General features: G+C 31.8%; 1 protein-coding gene across 4 annotated transcripts in view; it reads right to left on the bottom strand.

Moving 5' to 3' along the window:
* Nucleotides 1–23,278, bottom strand: part of SOX5 (SRY-box transcription factor 5) — a 446,382-nt gene that overhangs the window by 312,605 nt on the left and 110,499 nt on the right. For all 4 annotated transcript variants that reach the window (XM_031938465.1, XM_031938463.1, XM_031938462.1 and 1 more), the window contains exon 3: nt 6,349–6,559. In XM_031938465.1, the coding sequence (XP_031794325.1) occupies nt 6,349–6,559 (211 nt within the window). The remainder of the gene's footprint in view (nt 1–6,348; nt 6,560–23,278) is intronic.

The following is a 23,278-nucleotide window of genomic DNA, read 5'->3' on the forward strand; positions in this document are numbered from 1 at the left end:
ACAAAATAAAAGAAAGGCTAAATTGGTGGATTTCCCTACATTGTAATATCAGGTCTTTTGGACTACATTGCCTTTTTTCTTCTCATCAGAATTATTTCTCTTTCCCTTTCATTTTTTTCATGAATTTTCAGTAAGAGCTTCCAAACCCTCCTAGGTTCACTTTCCCATAGAATTTTGGAATGTAGGATGATACCTATCCCTTTTCTGAATCCTTGAAATTAATTTTGTCAAAATCTAGAATAGACGCCAGACTATAACATTTTAAAACTACATATGTGTGTATGTTTATAATGCATATATACATGTAAATATATACATATACACATGTATATATACACACATGTTCATTAGCATGGTTATTCTATCTAAACAAAATCAATGAAGATTATTTCTCCATACTTTATTTTCTGTTAATATTAGCTATTTGGTGGTCAACCTTCAGGTGATGAAGTATCATAGTCACTTCACATTATATTACTCCTAACAATCTCTCAGTGAGGAACTGATCTGATGCTATCATACCGATATGAAATCTTGAAACAGGATTATTTGACAATATGGTGACAATAGACCTGAACACATCAATATCTTCATCTAGCATTATTAAATAGATACAAATTAATGGTAATAGTAAAAGTAAGCTTTGTAACTCCAAACATTTATTTATTTTCTGTGTGTAGACATTTTTATATTGTTAGAATTAGCTTAGTCTGATAGGAATCTATAAAAGGACATATTCCTTAAAAAGGAGATTTTCGAAGAGACAAATATAATGATAAAAGAAAGTAATAACATGGATACAAATTTAAAAAAATTAAACTGATAAGTTTTGTTCTATTTACAATTAGAAAAAATTTTTTTTCACATTGCAAAAGATAAGGTATTTGGGGAAAGGAAGCACACTAGTGAGACCACACATTTATGAAGCCATTAGGCAAATATAATTTTTATTCTAAGAGATACACCTTAGTGGCTTCCTTTTCTGTGACACACAATTTGTCATTTGCTTCTAATTTGTTAAGTTTAGTTGGTTTGCTTCTGATGAGAGGAGGCTGGAAGAAGGAATTCTTTTATATTCTTATTTTTCATTTCTTTGGGGAGCACCCTCATAAAGAATTAACTAGGGCTTAATGAAATTTTCATTACAACTTGATCTTCATTTTAATGTCCTTTGAAAGACAATAGAACAATGACTTACTTAAAAAATGATTATTTTGTTAACATATATTGTTAAGCTTAAATGTCATTTGAAACATATTCAGTATTGGGACACATATTCAGCAGGAATATTGGGTATGTTGATAGCTATTAAAAACAAAGTTCTTTAAATTTTTAACAGATCAGTGTTATATCTAGTGTCAATGACCTAGCCATGAAATTGACCATAAACTCTTGTTTCTACAAATAATCCACATGACTCAGTCATTTGTTTAGTGCATCTTTGTGGACGTAATGTAGTCTGAGTTCATGTAAGGATCCCTTGAGGAGAGGTTTTTAATTGTATTCTTGGATCTTATCCATATGGTAGTCAACTATCTGGAGTTAAATCACTTTTAATTACAATTGACAATCCCAATGACTTATATTTAATCACTGCCTGATAAATAAAATTTGCCTATTTCAGCATTTTTTCTATATGTTTTTGAACTGGTTAACATGTGATCTGAAAATGTGTATTAACCCTCTTTCTCCTTTCTGATAAGGAAGTGTTATTCTTTTTATAACTATGTTATGGTTATAAGCACTATAAAATTAAGCATAATGGCTTTAGAATGCCTGTAATTTTGTAGATCATATATTATGTATTGAGACTGATATTGTTTAGCTATTAATTGTTTTAAATGTTTCCTTTCCATTCATTTTTGATTTTAGGATGCCAGTAAATATCTTAATATAATTAATTATCATATTTACTTCATTTCTTCATACTTGTGGTGTCATGGCTGAAGAAGACCAAAGTATCTGTGGGTAGTGCCTTCAATCACTGGTATATTATGGCCTCTAGATTCAGACTCAACACCTTCAGTTTCTATCTTTCCTTGTCATTACTTTAGAAGCTTACAATTATCAAGGCCAAAAATATACTGATATCATTAAAAAAAAGATTCTATAAGATGAAAGCTCTGTTTAATATATTTCCTTGATGTCATCAATGTAGATTATGTAATTTTTTATTGTAGTAATTTTATTTATTTTTAATACACATTGTTTTATAAATCGTGACCACATGATTAACAAACTGATTTGGTTCTATTTTCTTTTTAATTTGGAAGATATATTTTTCTTTATTTGGTTGATGTGATAATGAATTTAAAGCTCGGCAGAATTGTAATGAGCTTACACTATCTTCTCCTAAATTGTCATATTTAATAAAACCATTCTTGATATTATTGTGTTGGTCATAGAAATTAAATATCACCAATATAGGGAACAGTTTTCCATGTGGATAGCCAATATTCTAATGTTCTCATTAAATTTGGGTTCTACTTCATATATGAATAAGCCATAGATATGAAATTGAGTCATGGGTCAGTTGATAAGATAGATAGCATAAATGTTATGGAAGCTTTGAATAGCTTGTACAATGATTACTGAATCGATCATTTTTATTGTTCAGTTGTTCAACTGTATCTGACTCTTTTTGTCCCTTTGAACCATACTGTCTATGAGGTTTTCTTCACAAAGATAATGGAACGATTTGCCATTTTCTTCTCCATTTGATTGAGGCAAACACAAGTTAAGTAACTTGCCCAAGATCTGAGGCTGGATATGGACTCAGGTCTACCTTACTCCAGGCAGCATTTTATTCACTGAGCCATATAGCTACTTCTGAAGTGGTAATAAGAACACGAACAAAATCAAATGTTAGTTTCAACAAACTCTTAAAGAATATATACATTCTGTCCTCATTTCCTATTATTGACCCTCCAGTCATTATATGAATGGGCCAAAGTTACTAAGCTGTCTCAGTATGCTAACAAAACCGATTTCTCAAAGTAATGATTGAGTTATTTTTGATGATAGGAATCAACAACATTCTAATGTGCTTGATATTATTAATATCATGTAAAGATCTTAAATTCATATTCCTTTTCTATTAGAAACATATTTTCCTTATAATTTTGAATTCCCAATAATTTTAACATCAATTTCAACACATAACTTAGTAATTTAGAATAATAACAAAATTAGGCCATTTTATTGGATAAAAGAAATTTGTCTGCTTGACAGAGGACTGTTTAGTTTTCTCAGTTCCATATAGGATCATTGCCATAAGTAAAGCAATTATCTTTTATTAATGGAAGTTGCATCCTTTCCTCAGAAACAGTAATGAAAGAGTAAAAAAAATGAAAGAGATTATATTTAGTTTATTTGGGATCTGGATTTGGAAAGAAAAGGTAGCTCAGAACAGACGCTATCAACTTTTATCCAGTAAATTATGAGACAAAGTCTATTGAGTTTTAGGGAATAGTATAGTTTGAGGGAAGAAAACAACATTTGGAACGGAAAGTTTGGGGAAGGTGATAGAGAGTCAATCAAAGAAAAGTAAGAGGATTTCTTTGAAACACAGAAAGCCAGGTTGAGGCTAAATAACAAAAATTTATAATGGCACAATCATTTACTGGGTCGTGTGATTCTCCCAGAAGCACTCAGAAGCATATAAGGGGTAGCAAAAAAGTAAGGTAGTTTGGATAACCCAGGGTTAGGGTTTAGCAGTGACTAGATGAGGAGATTAGAGACTGAAAGGAAGAGAACTGTGTAAAACTGAAGTGATTCTCTAATGTGTCTGAAAACAGAGGGAAAAAAATCTAAAACTAAGCTGGGGGTCATGGACCATATATTGATAAAATGTGGTAATGAGGTTAGATGCCAGGTTTAGGAAAAATAAAGCATAGGGAGAGCTGGAGGGCTAAAAGATTATGATTATACTGAAGCATTTCAGAGTTACATTGATGCCTTCTCAAAAACCTTTATATCCAGGTTTCTGAACCTCCTTAATTCCCATAATTTGTACCTTCCACTTTAGTCACATATGCAGAGTATTTCATGAATGACTAAAAGGGAACACTGAAAAGGACAGAAATGATGAAAAAATAGGAATGATGTGAGGCCTAGCATTATTATATCTCAATTTATAAAACAAAACTCTAATCATCAAAACTAATTTTTTCCCTGGTTAAAAAAAATAAGGTCAACAAAACAGATTGAATAGGCAAGACACTGATACAATCAGGCATAGAAGTGGTGTTCAATAAACCTAAGAAGACAAATAATTGGCATAAAAACTCCTTATTCAATAAGAATTTCTGGGAAAATCAGAAAGTATTTTAGTAGATATTATGTTTGTAGTAGCATCTATTACTGATAACAAAAAATTCAAATGGATAGGGATTGCATCAATGATGTCATTCCATGATGCAGAAACTTCTTTAAATGTTAGTTGACATCTTCTGTGCAATTCTGTGCAAGATTTTATAATCTTGGATAGTTGCCTACAGGACAGAGAGTTTAAGTGATGTGTCCATGGTGACAGGCAGTATGTAAAATAGATAGGACATGAAACTGGGTTTTCTGGTCCCAAGATTAACTCTCTCTTGATTATGACTGCAAGCCTCCCCTCTTCTAAAAAATATGCAATCTATACCTAAAAAGTCATAACAATTTTAAAATAGAAAATGAAATTATAAGTGTGGCTAGAGAGAAATTCTTAACCACACACAAAAAAGAAGTGATCAAAGATACAACTTATGCCTTCAAATACAGAAGTTAAAAATATTTTGCACAAATAAAATGAATAAAAATATAAAAAGAAGATCTGTTCATTGAGGAAAATCTTTATAACAAATATCTTTGATAAAGTTTGTTATGTCCAAGATACAATAATGCAGTGAGAAAGAGAAGTTGCTCATTGGAAGAAAATATCATTGCAAAGAGATCACATAAAATTCTAATGTTCAAGATATAAATGGGATGGATATAGAAATATAAGAATGAGTCAGTTATTACCCCAAGTGATAAATGACTATTCTTTATCCCTGGAATATCTTCCCTCCTCACCTCTGACTCCTGGCTTCTCTGGATTTCTTTAAATCCCAGATAAAATCCCACCTTCTACTGAAAGCCCTTTCTAGTCTCTTTTAATTCTAATGTCTGCTCTTTTTTGATTATTTCTAGTTTATTCTATATATAGTTTATTTGTACATAATAGTTTGTGTATTTACTATTAGATTTCATTGATTAATTAGATCTCCAGTGTTTAGGAGAGTGCTTAGCATATAATAGACACTTAATAAATGTTTAGTGACTGAGACGTCTTCAAAAGAGGAAAAGTTTATCAATAGTCAAATGAAAGAATGCCCAAAATCATAAATACAAGAAATACAAATTAAACAATTTTGAGAATCCGTACTATACCTATTAAACTGGCAAAGACAAACAAATGGAACAATAATGTTGGAGATGCTATGAGGCATAAGCACACTGTGAACCATTGGAGGAACTACTAATTGACAAAAAGGTTCTGGAAAACAGTTATAAATGATACTCGAAATGCCACTTAATCTTATATGCCACTGAACCTATTGATACAAAGAAATCCAAGATATGTGGAAAGGAGCCATATATTAGATAAATATAGAATCACTTGTGGTAAATGGATTTAGTATAATATTATTATATCATGAGAAATGATAAAAATGAAGAATTCCTGGGAATGTTGACATAGAAGAAAAACCTCTAGATAGAATGTTCCAGGAGTATTCTTTCAATGGCAAGATATGCAGAGTAAGGTTCCTAGTCAGACTTCTTTGGAGGATTTGTGAAACAATATGAAAAAGAGTTGCAAATGATAAAATGATGTTTCTGCATTATAATATAGAAGCCAAAATAAATTGAATACATAAAGAGAAATTAACAAGAGTACTAGACACATTTGGAAGAAATAATTTTAATACTTGGCTCTATAACCACAGTTTCATTTTTGTTCTTTGAAGTCAGTTTCCCCAGAAATAAGATGAAAATAACTCTATTTAAAATTGCAAGTAAGTTATGAATATAACTTTAACTTTGCAAGGACTCATGTATTAATGAGAAAAATGCATAAATATAATATATAAAATATGTATAATAAATATGTATATATAAATATGTATAAAACTGAAGAAATAATTAATACTAGCACTGTATTTACAATGTTAGGCTTTCAGTATTCAAATTTAATCATGCAGTATAAAGTGCACACAAAAATAAAATAAAATAAAAGGTGGGAATAGAAGGCAAAAACCATCACCTAGGGTTGATAAAATCCACAAGAAGTTAAAAACTAGGATCTATTTTTCTAGTCTTTACCTTCTGGTTCATTTTTGATGAGTTCTTCCATTTTTCTTTGTTTCAAAGTATCTACAACATCGGCTAAGCTGCCTTTACGCCTTTCTGGGGTTCCTAGGGCTGTACTGGACAATGACTCTCCGCTCTGACGCCCACCTTCTTCTGCCTTCAGGGGTGAGGTAGATGAGTTATGTGGGGCAAATGAAGACATCACTTTATTGCCATCAACTTCCTGAAAAAAGATCAAAAGATTAAGCCATTATTTCAAAGGCAGAAAAAAACACACTTATACCAGTTCATTGTATTTTTTAAAAATGCTGTTCCAATCTTTAATTTTTTTAAAAAAATGCTTACAATATAAAAGAAAAAATAAAATTACTTCATAAAAGAATTCGCCAAGTTCATAGGCTAAGCAGAGCAGTCAAAGATTAGATCAATGGAAACAATAAAATGTGTTTTCTCCATCTAATTGAGTATGAACATTATATTTATATTGTTGTAACAGCTACACTGGGGGGAACAATACCTATCTACTTAAAAACAAACAAACAAACAAAAAACACTCCAGGAGTTTTTCTTATAACAGATAAAAAGATATGCAGCTTTTTTGTTTGTCTGTTTTGGTCAGTGAGTCAGGAAGACAAATTAAATCTAGCTTCAAATGCTTCCTGGCTATGAGAATTTGGGCTAATTATTTAACTTCCACCTGAATTTTTTATGACTAATAATTTCACTTACCTCACAGAATTGTTGAGGTGATGAAATAAGATAATATTTGTAAAATGACACATAGGAGACCTCTAATAAATGTTCTTTTTGATTTCCTCTTAGCATACTACCAGGCAAATATTAGGCCCTTAATAAAAGACTGGACTGATTGTCCAGTGGTGTTTGACACTCTGTGAGCTCCTTTGGGGTTTTCTTGGCAAGAATACTAGAGTGGCCTGCTATTTCCTTCTCTGGCTAATTTTACAGATGAGGAAACTGAGGCAACAGGATTAAGTGAATTGTCCAGAATTAACTCATAAGTATCTGAAGCTAGAAACTCAAGAAATTGAGTCTTCCTGACTCCAGATCTATCCCTTGTGCCACCTCACTACATTTGACATGGGCCTTAAGAGAAAACAAAATTTCTACAGGGTAGAAATGTAGAGGATAAGTGATTTCTGCCAGATGTGGGTGGCCAGGGCAAATACATGGGAGTGATAGAATTAAGAATGAAATTAGGAATCACCCAAAGTCCATCAAGAAAAGGAAGTGGACTTATGATTTCTTTTTTATAGGGCAAACAAAAAACTACTTAAGTTGGAGGACACTTTCTCTGCAATTTCCAGATATTGTCTGGAGCAGTAAGAGTTTCAATGACCTCTCTATCTCAAAGCCAATATGTATTAAAAGGAAGAATGACTCAGATCATTTATGAATCTGAAAACATCTCTGTAGGCACTATAGAATGCTCCTTCTCAGTAGTTCAATGTGGTTATAGACAATTAGGTATGTGGAGGAAAATGGTATGAAATAAGGTTGAGAAAGAAAGATAAATCCATATTTGAGAGAACCAAATGCCTCATGGAATTTATTAATTTATTTTCATCCTATAAACAAGGAAGGAATTAACAGGAGAATAACTGACAAACTATGTTACTAGAAGAAATGTCATTTTATATTATCTTAAAATTTAATTTCAAGTTTTTTTCTTTGTTATTAGTCTGTCATAGGTTTTGTATCCATTGCCATAGGATTGACCTAGCTAAGACTGAAAATTCATATTAATATTTTGACCACATCCAGATGTGGTCTTTTTTTGGAGGGGGAAGCAAAGAAACTCCTGAAAATCATTTAGTAAACCATAGATCTATACTAATAGGGAGATTATACATTTTCAAAATCATAACTCTTATTCAAAGGTAGTTATTTTGAAAGAATGAGTTCTGGGACTGTCTCTGACAATTCCTACTTGTGTGACCTGAATCAATCACTTTAACAATTCATTCTTAGTTTCCTCTTATATAAAAGAAGATAATAATAGTACTTCCCTTATAGATGGCTAAAGATGAAATAATGTATGTAAAATACTTTATAAAACTCAAAACTATATAAATCCTATTATTGTTGCTGTTGTTGCTGTTACATCACAAAAATGTGTAAGTATTCAATGAGATAATGCACACATAAAATTGAAATATTATCAATTATAATGTTCAAAGATCCTAAAGAATAAATCTGCAAACTCTGGTAACAAATTACAGCTTTAGATACCTTATAATATGCTTCTCATTTAGGTAGAGCATTTAGGATTTGTCTTTAACTTTTATAAAAGCAGCAATAGCAAAGGTTTTCCTTACATTTTTGCTTGGGCGAAATCCCCCTCACAACTACATTTGTGACCTAATATTTATGTGTATATTGTGTCATTAGATCATTATAGAATGATAGATATATAGAAGTGAAGAAGTCTAAGATTTCATTAGTCTAGTCTCTATTTCCAGGAGAGGAAATTGAGACAAAGAGTAGTGGAAACTCTAGAAACACAGTAACTGTCATTTAGTGGCAGGGCCATGATTAGAATTCTGAGTATTGACTAACTCAGTACAGAACTCTAGCCACGTACATCAAAGCTGATATTCATTTTTATATGCTCTTATGTTTATAATTCATTTTTTATTTTCTCCTTTTCAATTAGGTACCATACACTTATATTAAAGATAAGACAAAAGAAGAGTATACTCTAATACTTGTATTGTCATAGCTTTGCCAGATGTTATCAAACTATTAGCAAGCAAATTTTGATATTTGATACCAAATAAATTATTCTTCAGTGATTACCAACACTAGTTATACTGTGATAATAAGAAATTAAGGCCTTATTTTGTGATATAATAGCTTATATTTACTCAGTTTCCTTTTTATTACATTAAGCTGTTCTTAAAAGCTATCCTTCATTCCTTAGTAAATGAGCCATTAATCTAATATTGATTGTTTAACTATCTCTATGATGAAAAATTTCCACAAAGACTAAATGCCTATGCTAATTAATTTGATGATCATCAGATTGGTATATGGAGTATCTCTGTTTGTACTTCCAAACTTAAATTATTGATGAATTTTATTCAAGTGCTAACTCTTATAGGAAAATCTTATATTACGTATTTTATTGTTTTGTATGCATTGTTAGGACTTTTAAAAGTCATCTCTCCCTCTGCTCAAGAGCCCAGCTAGACAATCTCAATAGTTATATCACCCTAAATACATGGAGTATGGAGAAAAAAAGAGATGTATAAATACTAGTTTTTAAAAATTATACTTTTAGTAAGTTTTAGAGTCTAAAGGATGGTATAGGACTATTAATTCAGAAATTTAGCCTGTGAATTAACTATAGCACCTTTGTTATTTATTTTTCTCTTTTTTAAAGAATTTTTAAAAATTTCCTCTCAGATACTTGTGTCCTTATCCATGGTTTATTATTTTGTATACTTATGTAGTTTTAATTGATTCTCATTATTTTTGCTTTATACCCTAAAACCAAGCTTTACACACTAAAGTCAAGCTTCCTCTTTTCTACAAAATTATGACTTCACAGACAAACATCCACTTGAGTCCCAACAGTCTCATAGTACCTGGGATTACAGAAAAGAGAACGTTCTTCTCCTTATTAAAGGAACTTGAGCAGTTGTAAGAGCAATTAATATTCTAATCTTATTCCCTTCATCCCATTTAACCAATTACAATGTTCAAAGATCCTAAATAATAAATCTGGAAACTCTGGTAACAAATTACACCTTGTATACTCTCTCCATCAATCACTGGTCTAAAGTTTCTGGAAGTAAGGGAAAATTACTCAGCACAAAACAAAGATGAGGACTTTCCTACATGAAAGAAGAAAGCTAGAAAACTACCCATGAATTACATTGCACATAGACCTGTAGTTTTGTGGTACCCTACTTCTATACCTTGTCACGTTTATGCTAGACTACCTCTTCCAATAGAACTGGACTCTTCCATTTTTGTTCCTTGGTTCTAATAGGGAATTTTCACGTTGTTTTACCTGGAACAAACTGTCTACATTCATTCATTCATTCACTCACACCTTTCTGAGGTCTCTATTAGCCATAAAGAATATACTTCAAGAATTCTCTCTTGGATTCATATTTTAAACAGAGGTTTTCTTTCCTTTTTTTCTAGCACAGATGCTTATTTGCCAAAATATCATTCATTGTCACAATTTGTAGAGGTATTTACTCCCTACTTTAACTGGAGGAGTTAGAGAATAGAGAAAATCAATTATTTTCATTTAAAAGAAAACTTTTATGGACTAAGAGAAATAGAATCAATTGCTATAGTATAGCTATATTAACCCCTTAGTCATATTTATTAGACTAAAATAGATTGAATTTAGATATAGATACACATGAAAATGACAATAAACATTTAAGTTCCTGGAGCCTAAAGAAATCAATCAGAAAACACTTGTTAAACTCCTATCATAATTTGTCTAGCACTGCATAAAATGCTGAAAATTTTGAAGACCAAAATGTAATAATCTGCTTTCAAGAGGTTTCTATTCTGTATTATGTACCACTTCGTTTTTCATAGCTGCTGTAAAATGATGTGTGTTCTGTAATCTGAAAATATGTCAGACACAGAGGATCTATAAGCTAGTTTCATGTACAGACTTCAGTGAAGCAAACCTCTGAGTACATCTCCATGAAAGATTTCCTTATCACTTCATCATAATATGAAACAAATAGAAATAGTTAAATGCTATTTCTTCTCCACTAAAGATATTTCAGTTTTATTTCTCCCTAGTTCATATTACATGATGACTTTTTTTAAATAAATAAAACTGTAATAGGTGTTGGCTCCCTTATATGATAAACATCACGGATTTCAGAGAAATCTATTTTCTGAATTCTTTCCAAGTTGCTTCCTAGGGGAAAAGAATAGTATAAAATATTTTATACTATGAAGAAGAAAGAAAACCATAGAATAAAATTCTATCATTTTAATAATTACTTGCTCCTTACAGAGAGACAGAGAATATACCAGAGAGTTTGAATTCTGCACAAGTATTGGTTACCACAGCAGTAGAAAGCTAAATACCAAAGCTATTTTACCCAGGAATATTCTCTATTTATTATATTGCCATTTCACCTGTTTGATTCCATTTCAGCCTCTGGCACTGCTAATCCCTTTAACAGTTTTATGCATTTAACAGCTGTTTCAGTATGGGGTTCCATTGTTCATTTACATGGTGAATAACTTGTTAATATGTGCTGGCACAATATCCAGTAGAGAGATCCTTTTTTTTCTTTAGTGTTTCTTTCCTGGGATTGTACTTACCAATACCTGATGTAATGGTTGCTTGTTTCTCTTCACTTTGCTGGCAGTTAGACATCTACAGAGATTCTGCTAACAAAGACACAGGAGGTCCAGGGGAGGAAAATAGAGATGCCAAAATTTTGAGTCTTCAGAGTAAAAACCATAAGGAGATTCAATCATTTACATGGCAGTTGTCACTATATTTCCAGACCAGCTTCTGCCAAGGTAGGGAATGGCTTCCAAGGTTTAATGATAAAACAGATTTGTAACCTTTCAGATAAGGTCAATAATCTTCCTTTGTTAATCTTGGTCGAGCTTTATTTAATCTATCCTCCCTGTCACCTTTGCAAGAGACAGAAAAATAATGGTCCTGCACAAAGGATTTTTAGTCAGAGAAATGTTTCTTTTATTGTTTTTCTTCTATGATGTAGCCTTTTGTTATTGATTTTTAAAAGTTTTATTTCCTGGTTTCATATTACACTCATTTTCAGATATGCCTTTCACTTTATTCACAGGGAGTGTGTTCCCTTCTGACAAATAAGAAGTAAGCAAGATACACTGATGCAGTGACCAAATCTGATAAGCGTATTCACTGTCCAATGTCCAAAACTTCCAACTTCTTAAACCTTAGGAGAAAAATTATGTTTCTTTATTCCTTCTCCATGATCAAGATTGGTTCTTATAATTAAAGAGTATTCAGATTTATTTTATTGTCCCTTTCAGTTGTTTTAGTAGTAATTTTCATTCAACCTTTTTATTTGTTATGATTTATATAATATTTTAATTAAGAAGAATTATTTCATTTAGAAAAAGAACAGATTACTTGCTAATCAGAAAGCTATATGTGTCATCTTTTATTATTCAAATTAGATCTCATTCTTGATGTTTGGTCTCTAGTTGAAGTTTATCGGAGTTATTTCTCAGCACTATTACCTAAATGATATTCAAACAAATGATAAATTGAATTTCAAAAAAAACATTATATTTATGTGTCAAACTACCTGACAAATAAGGATTTCAATACTAAGGCTGAAAAGTAGCTTTCCCAATAATCTGCTATTACATTTAAAGTTTCTTTTCAATATGATCAGCTCCCAAAGGAAAGCAGAGAATACAATTCAGTTCGTTAAAAATGATTGAGCCAACAAAACATATGGAGAGTTGTTTTAACAGACCCAACTACAGAGCACCAAGGTGTACATCCAGTAGACCTCTTAACTAGTTGATTAGTGCCTGTAGCAAAATAGTTTTCAATGTTTTTTTTTTCCTCAAGCTTCATGTGCATCTTATTATTTTGTCATAACTTGGAACAATAAAGAAAAGAAATCTTATAACCAAGAGAGTAGCCAACACAGAAAATAAGAAATTCTTCTTTCCTAGGGAGGTGGGGATGGGGAAGAGAGGAAGCTTGATAGTACAGTACATACAACACTGAGCCTGGAATCATGAAAACTTGAACTCAAATATAAACTCAAAATTTCACTAGCTATGTGAACCTGGGCAAATCCCTTAATAACTGCTTGCCTCAGTTTCCTCTTCTGTGAAATGGGGATAATTAATCACACCTACATGTCAGCATTATTATGAGGATAAAGTAAGATAATAATGGTAAAGCATTTAGTACAATAACCGGCACATAGAAAGTGCTATATAAACTTTGATTTTTATTATGATCCTATGGTCTATATAATCTTAATTAACATATTTGTTTAAGTAGTCTGAAATAAATTACTGGTGAACAATCCATGTCAGGTTCTCACACAATCTTTATATTGCTATTCTAGTAATAGTCTCTGATAAATGTGTCTAGAGTGAGGTGAAATGAGATATTAAGGGTTTATCTTAAAACTTATATCATTCTGTTATTCCTTAAATACTCTGAATATAAGATAAATACATCTTTTGTCACTAACACTGAAAAAAGAATTCATCTTATGCTTTATTCTGTCAAATCAAGAAACAGAAAGCAAAAATTCATATGAAAGTATTAAATGACCAAGGATACACAAAGGGTAGGTATATTATGCCCTAAATTTAGCCTATTTGGCATCATTTAGTATTCCATTTGCCATTTTCATGTCATTTTAAATGGAGAAGAGGAATATTTGTTAAAACTCAAACATTTGTTAAAAAATAAATGTCTTCCTATATCACCAGAAAAGGAAAAGAACAAACACATGTATTATCTTATTGAGTATGTATTCAACAGATGTTGATAAGTACTTTGATAGGACTTAATGTGAAGATAGCTGATTAAATAAGAGGTGAAACTGCTGAGCTCCCACAAGACTTTGGTTTGTATCAGGCTAAATAACAATTAAGAATAAAATGAAAAACTTAAAGAGTAGAGCACTGAATCTCAAAGATGCAGTGGAAGGGTGATTAACCCCAGGAAGAATAGGGTAGTCTGGGAATTCAGGGAAGTCAAGAAAAGCTCACTACCCTTCCAAATCAACATGAGAACACTAACACAATGCCCCAATGTGGGAACTAAAGCTAGACAAGTGAGTAAATCAAAGAATATAGCTTAGATCAAAAAAAATATTATGGATCTAGAGATAGATCCCCTCTAGTCAAATAATAAAAAAAATACTCTTTAATATAGACAGAAACATATACATATATATATATATATATTAAATTAATGTTTGGTAAAAGGAATTCCTAAAAAAAGAAAGAGATAAAGAAATGAAATAAAAGCACTTGAGGAAATAACTGGAATAAGAATATGTAATTCATAAGAGAAAGTAATCAATCTTACCAAAGAAATTGACTCCCTGAAAACAAAAATGGATTAGATAAAAATCAATAACTACATAAAATAGCAAGACATGTTTAAAGATAATTAAGATTGAAAAAATAAAAGAAAATATTCTATATATATATATGCATATGTATTATAGATATATGTGCATATATACACACATATACACAGACACCTAGAAAGCAGTTCAAGGATAGAAATGTTAAAAATCACTGGACTCACTGAAAATCATGAATAAATCTGAACACTATAATTCAAGAAATCATAAATGAATTAGGACTTGGTGGCCCAAACCTGCAATCCTTGTGGCCAGGGAGGCTGAGACTTATAATCTTTTGAAATCAGAATTTCAGAACTATATGGGCTTGCCATCAGATGTTTGTACCTAATAATATTTTATTGTAATGAGTGACCATGAGTGACAGCAGTGACTGAGTTACTGATCACTGGTGGGATCCAGATTTTGAGTAGCCTCTGAGTTTTTAAAATAGGTGAAATGGAGATACCAATTTGGAAAAAAAGAGAATTTTTTAAAAAATCATAAGCAAAAACTGCTCAAATATAGATAGACTCAGAGAATAGTGTAAATATAGATAAGATTACATTGAGTACTTCCTGAAAAGATTCTCAAAAGGAAAAGTTTCACAAATATCATAACCAAAATCAAGAGTACTCACACAAAAGAAAAAAAATACTTTATGCATACTGAAAAATGCAATTCCACTACCAAGGAACTATAGGCAGGCTCATACCATCCTGGCAGCTTCTACTATAAACTTGTTTATAAGCAAAAAAGAAAGATTTGCCACCCAGAATGACTTATTCCTCAAAGCTGAGTATAATCATAACATGGAAAAAAGTGTATTATTAATGGAATAGGAGCCTTTAAGTCCTGCTTATGAAAAGACCAGATTTGAGTAGGAACTTTCAAACACAAGCACCCAGAGCAGCCTTAAAGAATAAATTTATTTAGGAGTTCTGTGAAGATATAGTACTAATATTCTAATAAATGAAGAAGTATCTCTTAAAATGTTTATTTCTTTAAAGAGGATAAAAGCAAGCGAATTAAATTAGAAAAAACAGAAGCCATGAGGATGCTTTTGTTATGTTCTGACAATCTGAAGTGGGAAAAGAGAAAGGAGGATAAAGGAAAGATACTAGGAAAAGTGGATAGAACTAGCTTATTTCTCAAAATTAAGATAGATTAAAAAGAAGAGCATACAAACTTGGGCAAATAGATGAAGGAGAAGGATAGTGGGCAACAAATGAACATCACCCACAAATTGAGAAAAAGAACATCACCCACAAATTGAACACCAAACATATCCACACATTTTGGGAAAATATAGAGGAAACTCAATAGCTAAACAAGTAATGATATGATGGTTAATAGGGAGCATAATATGGTAAAGCAATAGTCACAAGCAAAATTCTTCTAAAAGGGAACTAAAAGGGAGGGTGAGGGGCACAAAACCCCAGAATCTAACAGAGGATAATAAAAGTTAAAAGTATGTGTTAAAAGCATAGTTAAAATTATATAGTAATCAGTATAGAATGTTATCAGTATAGTAAATTTATAAAATAGTCACAGAAGGAAGTAACATGGCAAAGGAGAATCTAGAGGTCATATCCAAAGATCAAAGGAGCACAGTTTGCAAACCTGTATCATATATTAATCAAAAACAACAACCTGAAAATATTCTAAGTTAGGGGAAGTCATTGAAATTTTGCTGTTATGGCCTTTTGGATTAATGATATGTAAATCTCAATAAGTTTTTCACGTCCACTGCAAAAGCAGAAAAATACCAAAAGATGATTATTGTTTTGAAATAATGTAGCTAAATTAACTTTAAAGAATTATCGACAACTCTGAGATGATTTGTGTATATATATATATATATATATATATATATATATATATATATATAAATGAACCAACACCAAGTAAACAGAGATAAATTCTATCGCTCTTCCCCAAAATTCTATAAAAATGAGACCCCAAACTTCTGCCCTCCTCAACCTGAAGAGTCCATGATGCCCAAATATTCCCAATCACTCATCCATAGGTTACATAGATAGTTTCCTCCCTCCCCATTCTCTTCCCTATATTGTCTGCCTCCACCATACTATTCTTGTCTCCACACCATCTGCTTCTGTATCCCAGCCCACCATTCACTTTTTGCCTCTATTGTTTATGCATTTTGCCCTTATGTCCTCTGTGCCTTATTAAAGTGTGATTGCAGACTTGCTTTCTGTTGCCATTGTGGTCTTTCCAAGTGAATACCCAAAGAACCAGAAATGTTTATTTCATATCATAATTGCATAAATTAATTGATATTTCATATTACCTCTTAGATAACTGGAAACTTGTTAAATAATACTTTAAAAATGTAAAGGAAAATTATTGTCCAACATGAAATGAAGAGATGATTTCAGAGAATATTGGTTTTCATGAACTGGGTTTGAATCTTGGCTATATGCTTTACTATCTGCATCATGGGCAATCAGATAATCTCTTTGAGACCTAGATTCCTTATATATTAAATAGAGATTATAATACCTGTAGTTACTTCTTTACAGGATAAAATGGATAAATGCATACAAAATGCTTAAAAAAAACTTGAAGCACTAAAAATGAATGTAAATATTATTACTTAGTAAAATTTGTGGTTCAATTAGTTCAATTCAGACTCTTTGTGACACCATTTGGGGTTTTCTTAGCAAAATTGCTAGAGGGGTTTACCATTTCCTTCTCCAAATAATTTTATAGATGAGAAAACTGAGGGAAATAGGGTTAAATGAGTTACCCAGGGTCATACAGCTAGTGAGTGTCTGAGACCATATTTTAACTGAGATTTTCCTGACTCCAGACCCAGAACTATATCCACTGTAATTGTATTCATTCTAAAATTACACTACTTCTCTGATACTTTCTTGTGTTGTAGAGATAAATTGGGTTTGCTCCAAGCTTAAGTTCAGCCAGATTCTATCATGCTCATGGTCAAAAGGTGCTGTGTATTATCCCATTATAAAACAATGCCAGCTTTTTAAGGACTAATCTAGTCCTTAAAAGATTCATCCTCAGGATGCTAGTCAATTAGTGAAAAATTCTTTGGCCATAGCAAACTACAAACTACAAAACAAAACAAAAATTAAATAGGTCTCAATCCTATGTGGTCTGGGAAAAAAGTTACAAATAAAGAGAAAATATGGATTACAAAAAAAAAAATTAGAATGAGAACTCATATCGACTTGGTTAAAGCTCCATCAAAGTATTGAAAAAATATTTCTATAATATTACATAGATGCTTCTAAATTGATCTTCATTTAGTTTTTAAGGCTACAAAGAGATCACAGGTCAATGAACAATTCAACATTAAATAATAGCCCAATTTAAAAGAGAAATTTGAGATTGAATCAAAACAAGTTGCCCACAATATAGTAAGTCAGTGGAAAAGGAAAAATTATACCTTGCACTGTTAAACATTTCACAAATACTATCTCATTTTATCCTCACAGAAACATTTTAAGGTTAAGTTCTGTTATTATCCCCAACTTTACATTTGAGGAAACTGAGGCAAATAGTTTAAGTGATTTGTCCAGGATCAGAAAGTACCAAGTGAGGTCATATTTGAACTCAGGACTTCCTGGGTCAAGGTTGATTACTCTATTCACTGTATTATCAAGCCACCTCAAACTACCTAATAATTTCATATTGATTGCTTGTGTTTCAGATAGAAAGGATGATGATAACTGAAATCAAAAGAAGGTATAAGTACTCTTTTTTTTTTAAGCTAAGGAGAATGATCTTTATAAAGGAAAGAACAAAATAAATATGGCTAATAGGAAGTTGAAAACCAAGCCAAGTAAGGAGATAGTAAGATATGGCCTTTCTGTCTTCCATGGCTTCAGGTTACCTGGTTCACTGTATTACAGGTTCTGCTTTCATCTGCATATGAATATCACTATTTTCCTGCCATTTTTAAAGCATGACTTGTCATTAGAAACACACTGCACCCTGTTGCATTAATCAAATAAGTCTCCAGTACAGTAAGGTGAGGCAATGAATAGAGCATTGGCCTGAACTCAGGAAAACCTGAAACCAGCTTCAGAAACTAATCATTTGTGTCACTTTGGGCAAGTTACTTAATCTCAGTTTGTCTCAGTTAGGACAAGTAAAAATACGTTGGAGAAGGGTATAGCAAACCACAGCATCTGCCATATAGAGTTGTCATGAGCATTAAATGAGATAATATTTGTAAAGTTTAGCCCTGTGTCTGCTACATAATATTTAAATTCTTATTCTCTTGTCTTCCCTTCACCCACTTAATAAGCACCATGCTCTGATTCAATCCCTTCTTTGATCTCCTTTTCCCCGTCAAAGTGGTATTTATCTTCTCAGTGGTATTTATCTTCCTAACTATACTTTATCTGAAATCTTTAAATTCTGTTTTACCCAAATTTAGATCATTCTCAGATTTTTTTTGCTTCTCCATAATATATTGCAAGACAAAATAATCTCTTCCCAACAGACATTCTATTATTCCCATCCTACTTATTTCAGTCACACAGATATTTCCACCAATGATGCAAACCCCTTTGCAATTTACTGAATTGTTTTCACTACTTGATTCATCATCTAAAGGCCATTCCTTAAAGACATTATAATCTTATAGGAACTTGTAGAGTTTACATGTACTAGTTTAACATTCAAGAATCCAGGATGACTACCAACCCATAATGGAGCATTATTTTAAAAAAAAATAATCCTCTCATTATAGTTGGAAAAAATATGTCTGTTATTATAAACATAAAAAATAAATGAAAGATTTAATTTTTTAAGGTAGAATGAGGGTGAGAACAGTCTGCATCTGTGATCTATATCAATGAGATGACTTCCCAGTTTATAAAATCCCTCCTTTCTAAGTTTTCATTTACAAAATTTTACAGGATGCTAAGTGTTTTAGTGACTTGACATGTACATAATATGTCAGAATGGGTGCGAAACAAGGCATCTCTTTTATCCACTTATAATGCTGTTAATATGTTTTACTTAATAGCTTTAAACTATATTATTAATCATCAAAACTTTAAAGTATTGTGAGGCTTAATTTAATTTTGAAGAATAGCAATTTTTGAACAAAAGTATTTATTTTTATATGATATCATTTTAATTTAGCATCTACCACATAATATATAAAGATTTGAAATGGAAGAAAGCAAAAATCTAATAGTTAATCTTTAAAAATGACTGCACCACAGCAAATCTTTTTTGAATGTTAGCTCACATCAATTCAATTTTCAAATATTAATTTGCCTGAAGAAAAAATGAAAACATCAAAAGTGAACCCTGAAGCAAATGCAAACCCTTTCAGAAGTTCATAAAGAACCCTGAACAAAAGCTTTTCTTTGGTTGCTTCTAACAAACTGTAAACTCAGGACATGGTTTGGCCAGAGCTCAACACCTGGAAAACACAAGTCTGCACTTAAGGACAAATTTTCAGGTGGAGTCTATTATGTTTGTGATTATGGTAGGTATTAAAGCAATCCCATTTGAAATCCTCTGCTTAACCTTTGACTAGAAAATAACTGCTTAAAGTCTAGCTAAGTTTATGTTTCTCAGAAAGGAAAAGTGTTCAATTTCTGACAATACAGAAAATAGCATTTGTTTTATATCTCTAATCATCTATGAGCATGTTTCATATATGGTTAAATAATATACTTTTTCATCAAAAAAAGGACCATTTAGTAGTCTAAAAAACACTGTTTTTAACAAGTCAACACAGTAGAAAGAGCATGGACTCAGGAGTCAGAGCACCTGATTTAAATCTGCCTGATACACTACTGGTTGCTTAAATCTTCCTAGACTTCGATTTTTTCCATCTGTAAAATGAGGGGTTTAACTAGATGGTGTCTGATTGAAACCCTAACCTATGACTACATGAACAAAACAAAATTAAATATTTAATGATTGGAAATTAGATTAATTTGTAACCCTGTTTATTTTGATATTACCCACCCCATACACAAAAACCACCACAATTCTCCCTTATCCTTATGTTAAACATTATTATTTGCCTCTTACATATCAGTGAATTTATGAGAAACTCCTTAGAAGTGCCAAATTCAAATCTAGCCAAACTGGGACAGCTTTTTCAATGACAAGTTTCAGGATTATCAGATGTTATAGCCACTGTTCGCTTTGGGGCAAGTCTAATGGCAAGCAATTCCAGTTTCCCACATTTATCTAGGTGGTTTAAATGCCATTGAAGATAATGACAGTTTCGATTTTTAATGTCCTATTTTGCTTTTCCTGATGTAACAAGATCTTGGTATTAACAACAATAAATTCCAATAACATATAATGTTCATTTTATTAAGCTACCTAGAGGACATAGGATGCAAGTTTTCATGGTATACTTGCAATGAAAGTTAAGTGATTAACATTTGGGGCCCTTATCCTAAGTCACCCTGGTTGGAGACACAATCCTCTATCTGTACTATTTTACCAGATAATCTGGAGATGATTGCTTTTAGATTATACCAGAAACAAGGGCACTTTCTATTGATGGACATTAACAAGTCCCTAGTTTCACATAAATGTTATAACCAGGCAGAGTCTTTAATGTTCTTATGAATTTTGGTAATTTTTCCCTTGAGAAATGACATATTGTACACTGAAAAATCCAATATGCTTCACTTGAATATATGATTAGAATTATTTCATTTAATCTATTTGTTATTATCTTATAAGGGTTGACTCTAGTACTTATTAAAATAGCATATGACATATTTAAGTTCTCATGTAAAGACCACATAAGATTAAAAAATATTAAGTAAAACTATCATTAGAGTATTAGTATAAAGTAGTTGAAATCTTAAAAGAAAGTTTTAGTAATTTGGTTTCTTATATAAAATAAAGATTATAATATTATTATTTCTTTGCAAGTACACCATGAAAACTTTCACAATGGAATGCACCCTAAATCCTCTACGTAATGAAGTGCCTTTCCTGTGAAGCTATGAATTAATTATATCCTTTGGTCAACTATTCAAGATAAACACATAAGTAGAATGGAGAGGGGAATAGCTGAGGAGAATATTAAGTTATGGTTTTGAGTGGATGTGGATCCACTAAGAACTCTGAATCTGGTGTCACATTTTCTGGGGGAACCCAGCTATTCCTACATGGTACTTCAGAATAGGATAAGGGTCCAAATACCATAATAGAAAACCACAATCTATTGTTGTGGTTGTTCAGTCAATTTTCAGTTGTGTCCAACTTTGTGACTTTAGGGTTTTTCTTGGCAAAGATACTGGAGTAGTTTGCTATTTTCTTTTCCAGATCATTTTTTCCAGATAAGGAGACTGAGGCAAACAGGGTAAGCAACTTGCCCAGATTGCCTTATAATACATACCTGAGGCCAGATTTGAATTCATGAAAGTGCCTCTTCTTAATTCTAGGTCTCATACTCTATCCACTGCAGCACCCAGTTTGCCCCCTTACTTTTTAAGTCCTTCATTTATGAAAAAAGGAAAAGTCACAGAAAATCTGATTAAAACAAACATTCCCAAAAGAAAGCTAGAATTACCCATTACCTTTGTACTTGGGTCATTCTTTCTGATTTCATAAATAATATACCCTCTGGACAAATCTACCACTCTTATCTGTTACTAACTTATTCATTAAAAGTCTTAAGGATTTGTCAGTTCCTAGCATTGGTCCTCTTACACTGAATTTCAAGGATTTCTTTATATAGCTTGGGGCATGGAACATGAAAGGAAGGCTAGCTTTTTAATTGTTTTTCAAAAATAAGTGAAAATTATCCACCTTTAGTATTCCTTGCCTATAATATTTTATTGGTATTCTTAATACCATTTTATTTGGTGTACATTTTAAGTTAAATTCTGGGATTAACTAAAATCCTGTATTTTAATTTTCTTCTCCCCTCTCTCCAACAATTTCCCTGTCTTTACCATTACATGTATCAGAAAAAGCAATGCTAATGGACAATAAGATTGGCCCAGAACTGAATAGGAAGAGAATATATTGATTGCATTTAGGAAATTGTCTACCACCTTCCATAATCCTAAACTTCTTGGCACAAAATGATATTATCAAGTGATATTTTCTAGCTGTGAGTTATAAAAATTGAATTCTCCAAAAAATCAAATTTATAAATGATCCAATGGTCAGTAGAAGGGGAGGGCAGAAGAATAAAGCATAGGAAAAGAGAAGTGGAAAGGGCATTCATATAATACCAGTTAAATGCTAATCACTGGGCTAAACACTTTATAAATGATATCTCATTTAATCCTCACAGCAACCTTGTCTAATAGGTACTAATATTATCTCCATTTTACAGTTGAGGAAACTGAGGAAAAGTGAGTAATCTGACCAGTCATACAGATAGTAAGTGTCTGAAACTGGGCTCAGGTTTTCTTGAGTCCAGGCAGAATTCTCTATCCTTTATGGCACTTAGCTGCACTAAATATACATTCGATTCGTCCAACAGGTTGCACTGTGGTTCTAATGATAATTTGTGCATAAGAAATGGAACAGAAAAAGCAGATAAAATCTACTCATTCAACATTTACTTATTGTTATGATATCACATAGACATAATTTCCAAGTTTCCTGATCTTCAGGAAATTGGTTACTTCAAGGGATAATGTAGGTACAGATATGTGTTTTATATACATACTTGCATTTACCCTGCAAATACCCTTATTGCTTCTGTACTCCTAAGCAATGGCTAGAAAACTTGGTGAGATAGCAGCAATATGTTTGTGGGGTGGGATGGAGCTATTACCCAGAGTTCTTCATGTTCCCAAAGCTTTTAACTTAGATTTTTGCAGAGAAGCAGC

This window comes from Sarcophilus harrisii, chromosome 5 (assembly GCF_902635505.1).
Source record: "Sarcophilus harrisii chromosome 5, mSarHar1.11, whole genome shotgun sequence".
Classification (NCBI taxonomy): domain Eukaryota; kingdom Metazoa; phylum Chordata; class Mammalia; order Dasyuromorphia; family Dasyuridae; genus Sarcophilus; species Sarcophilus harrisii.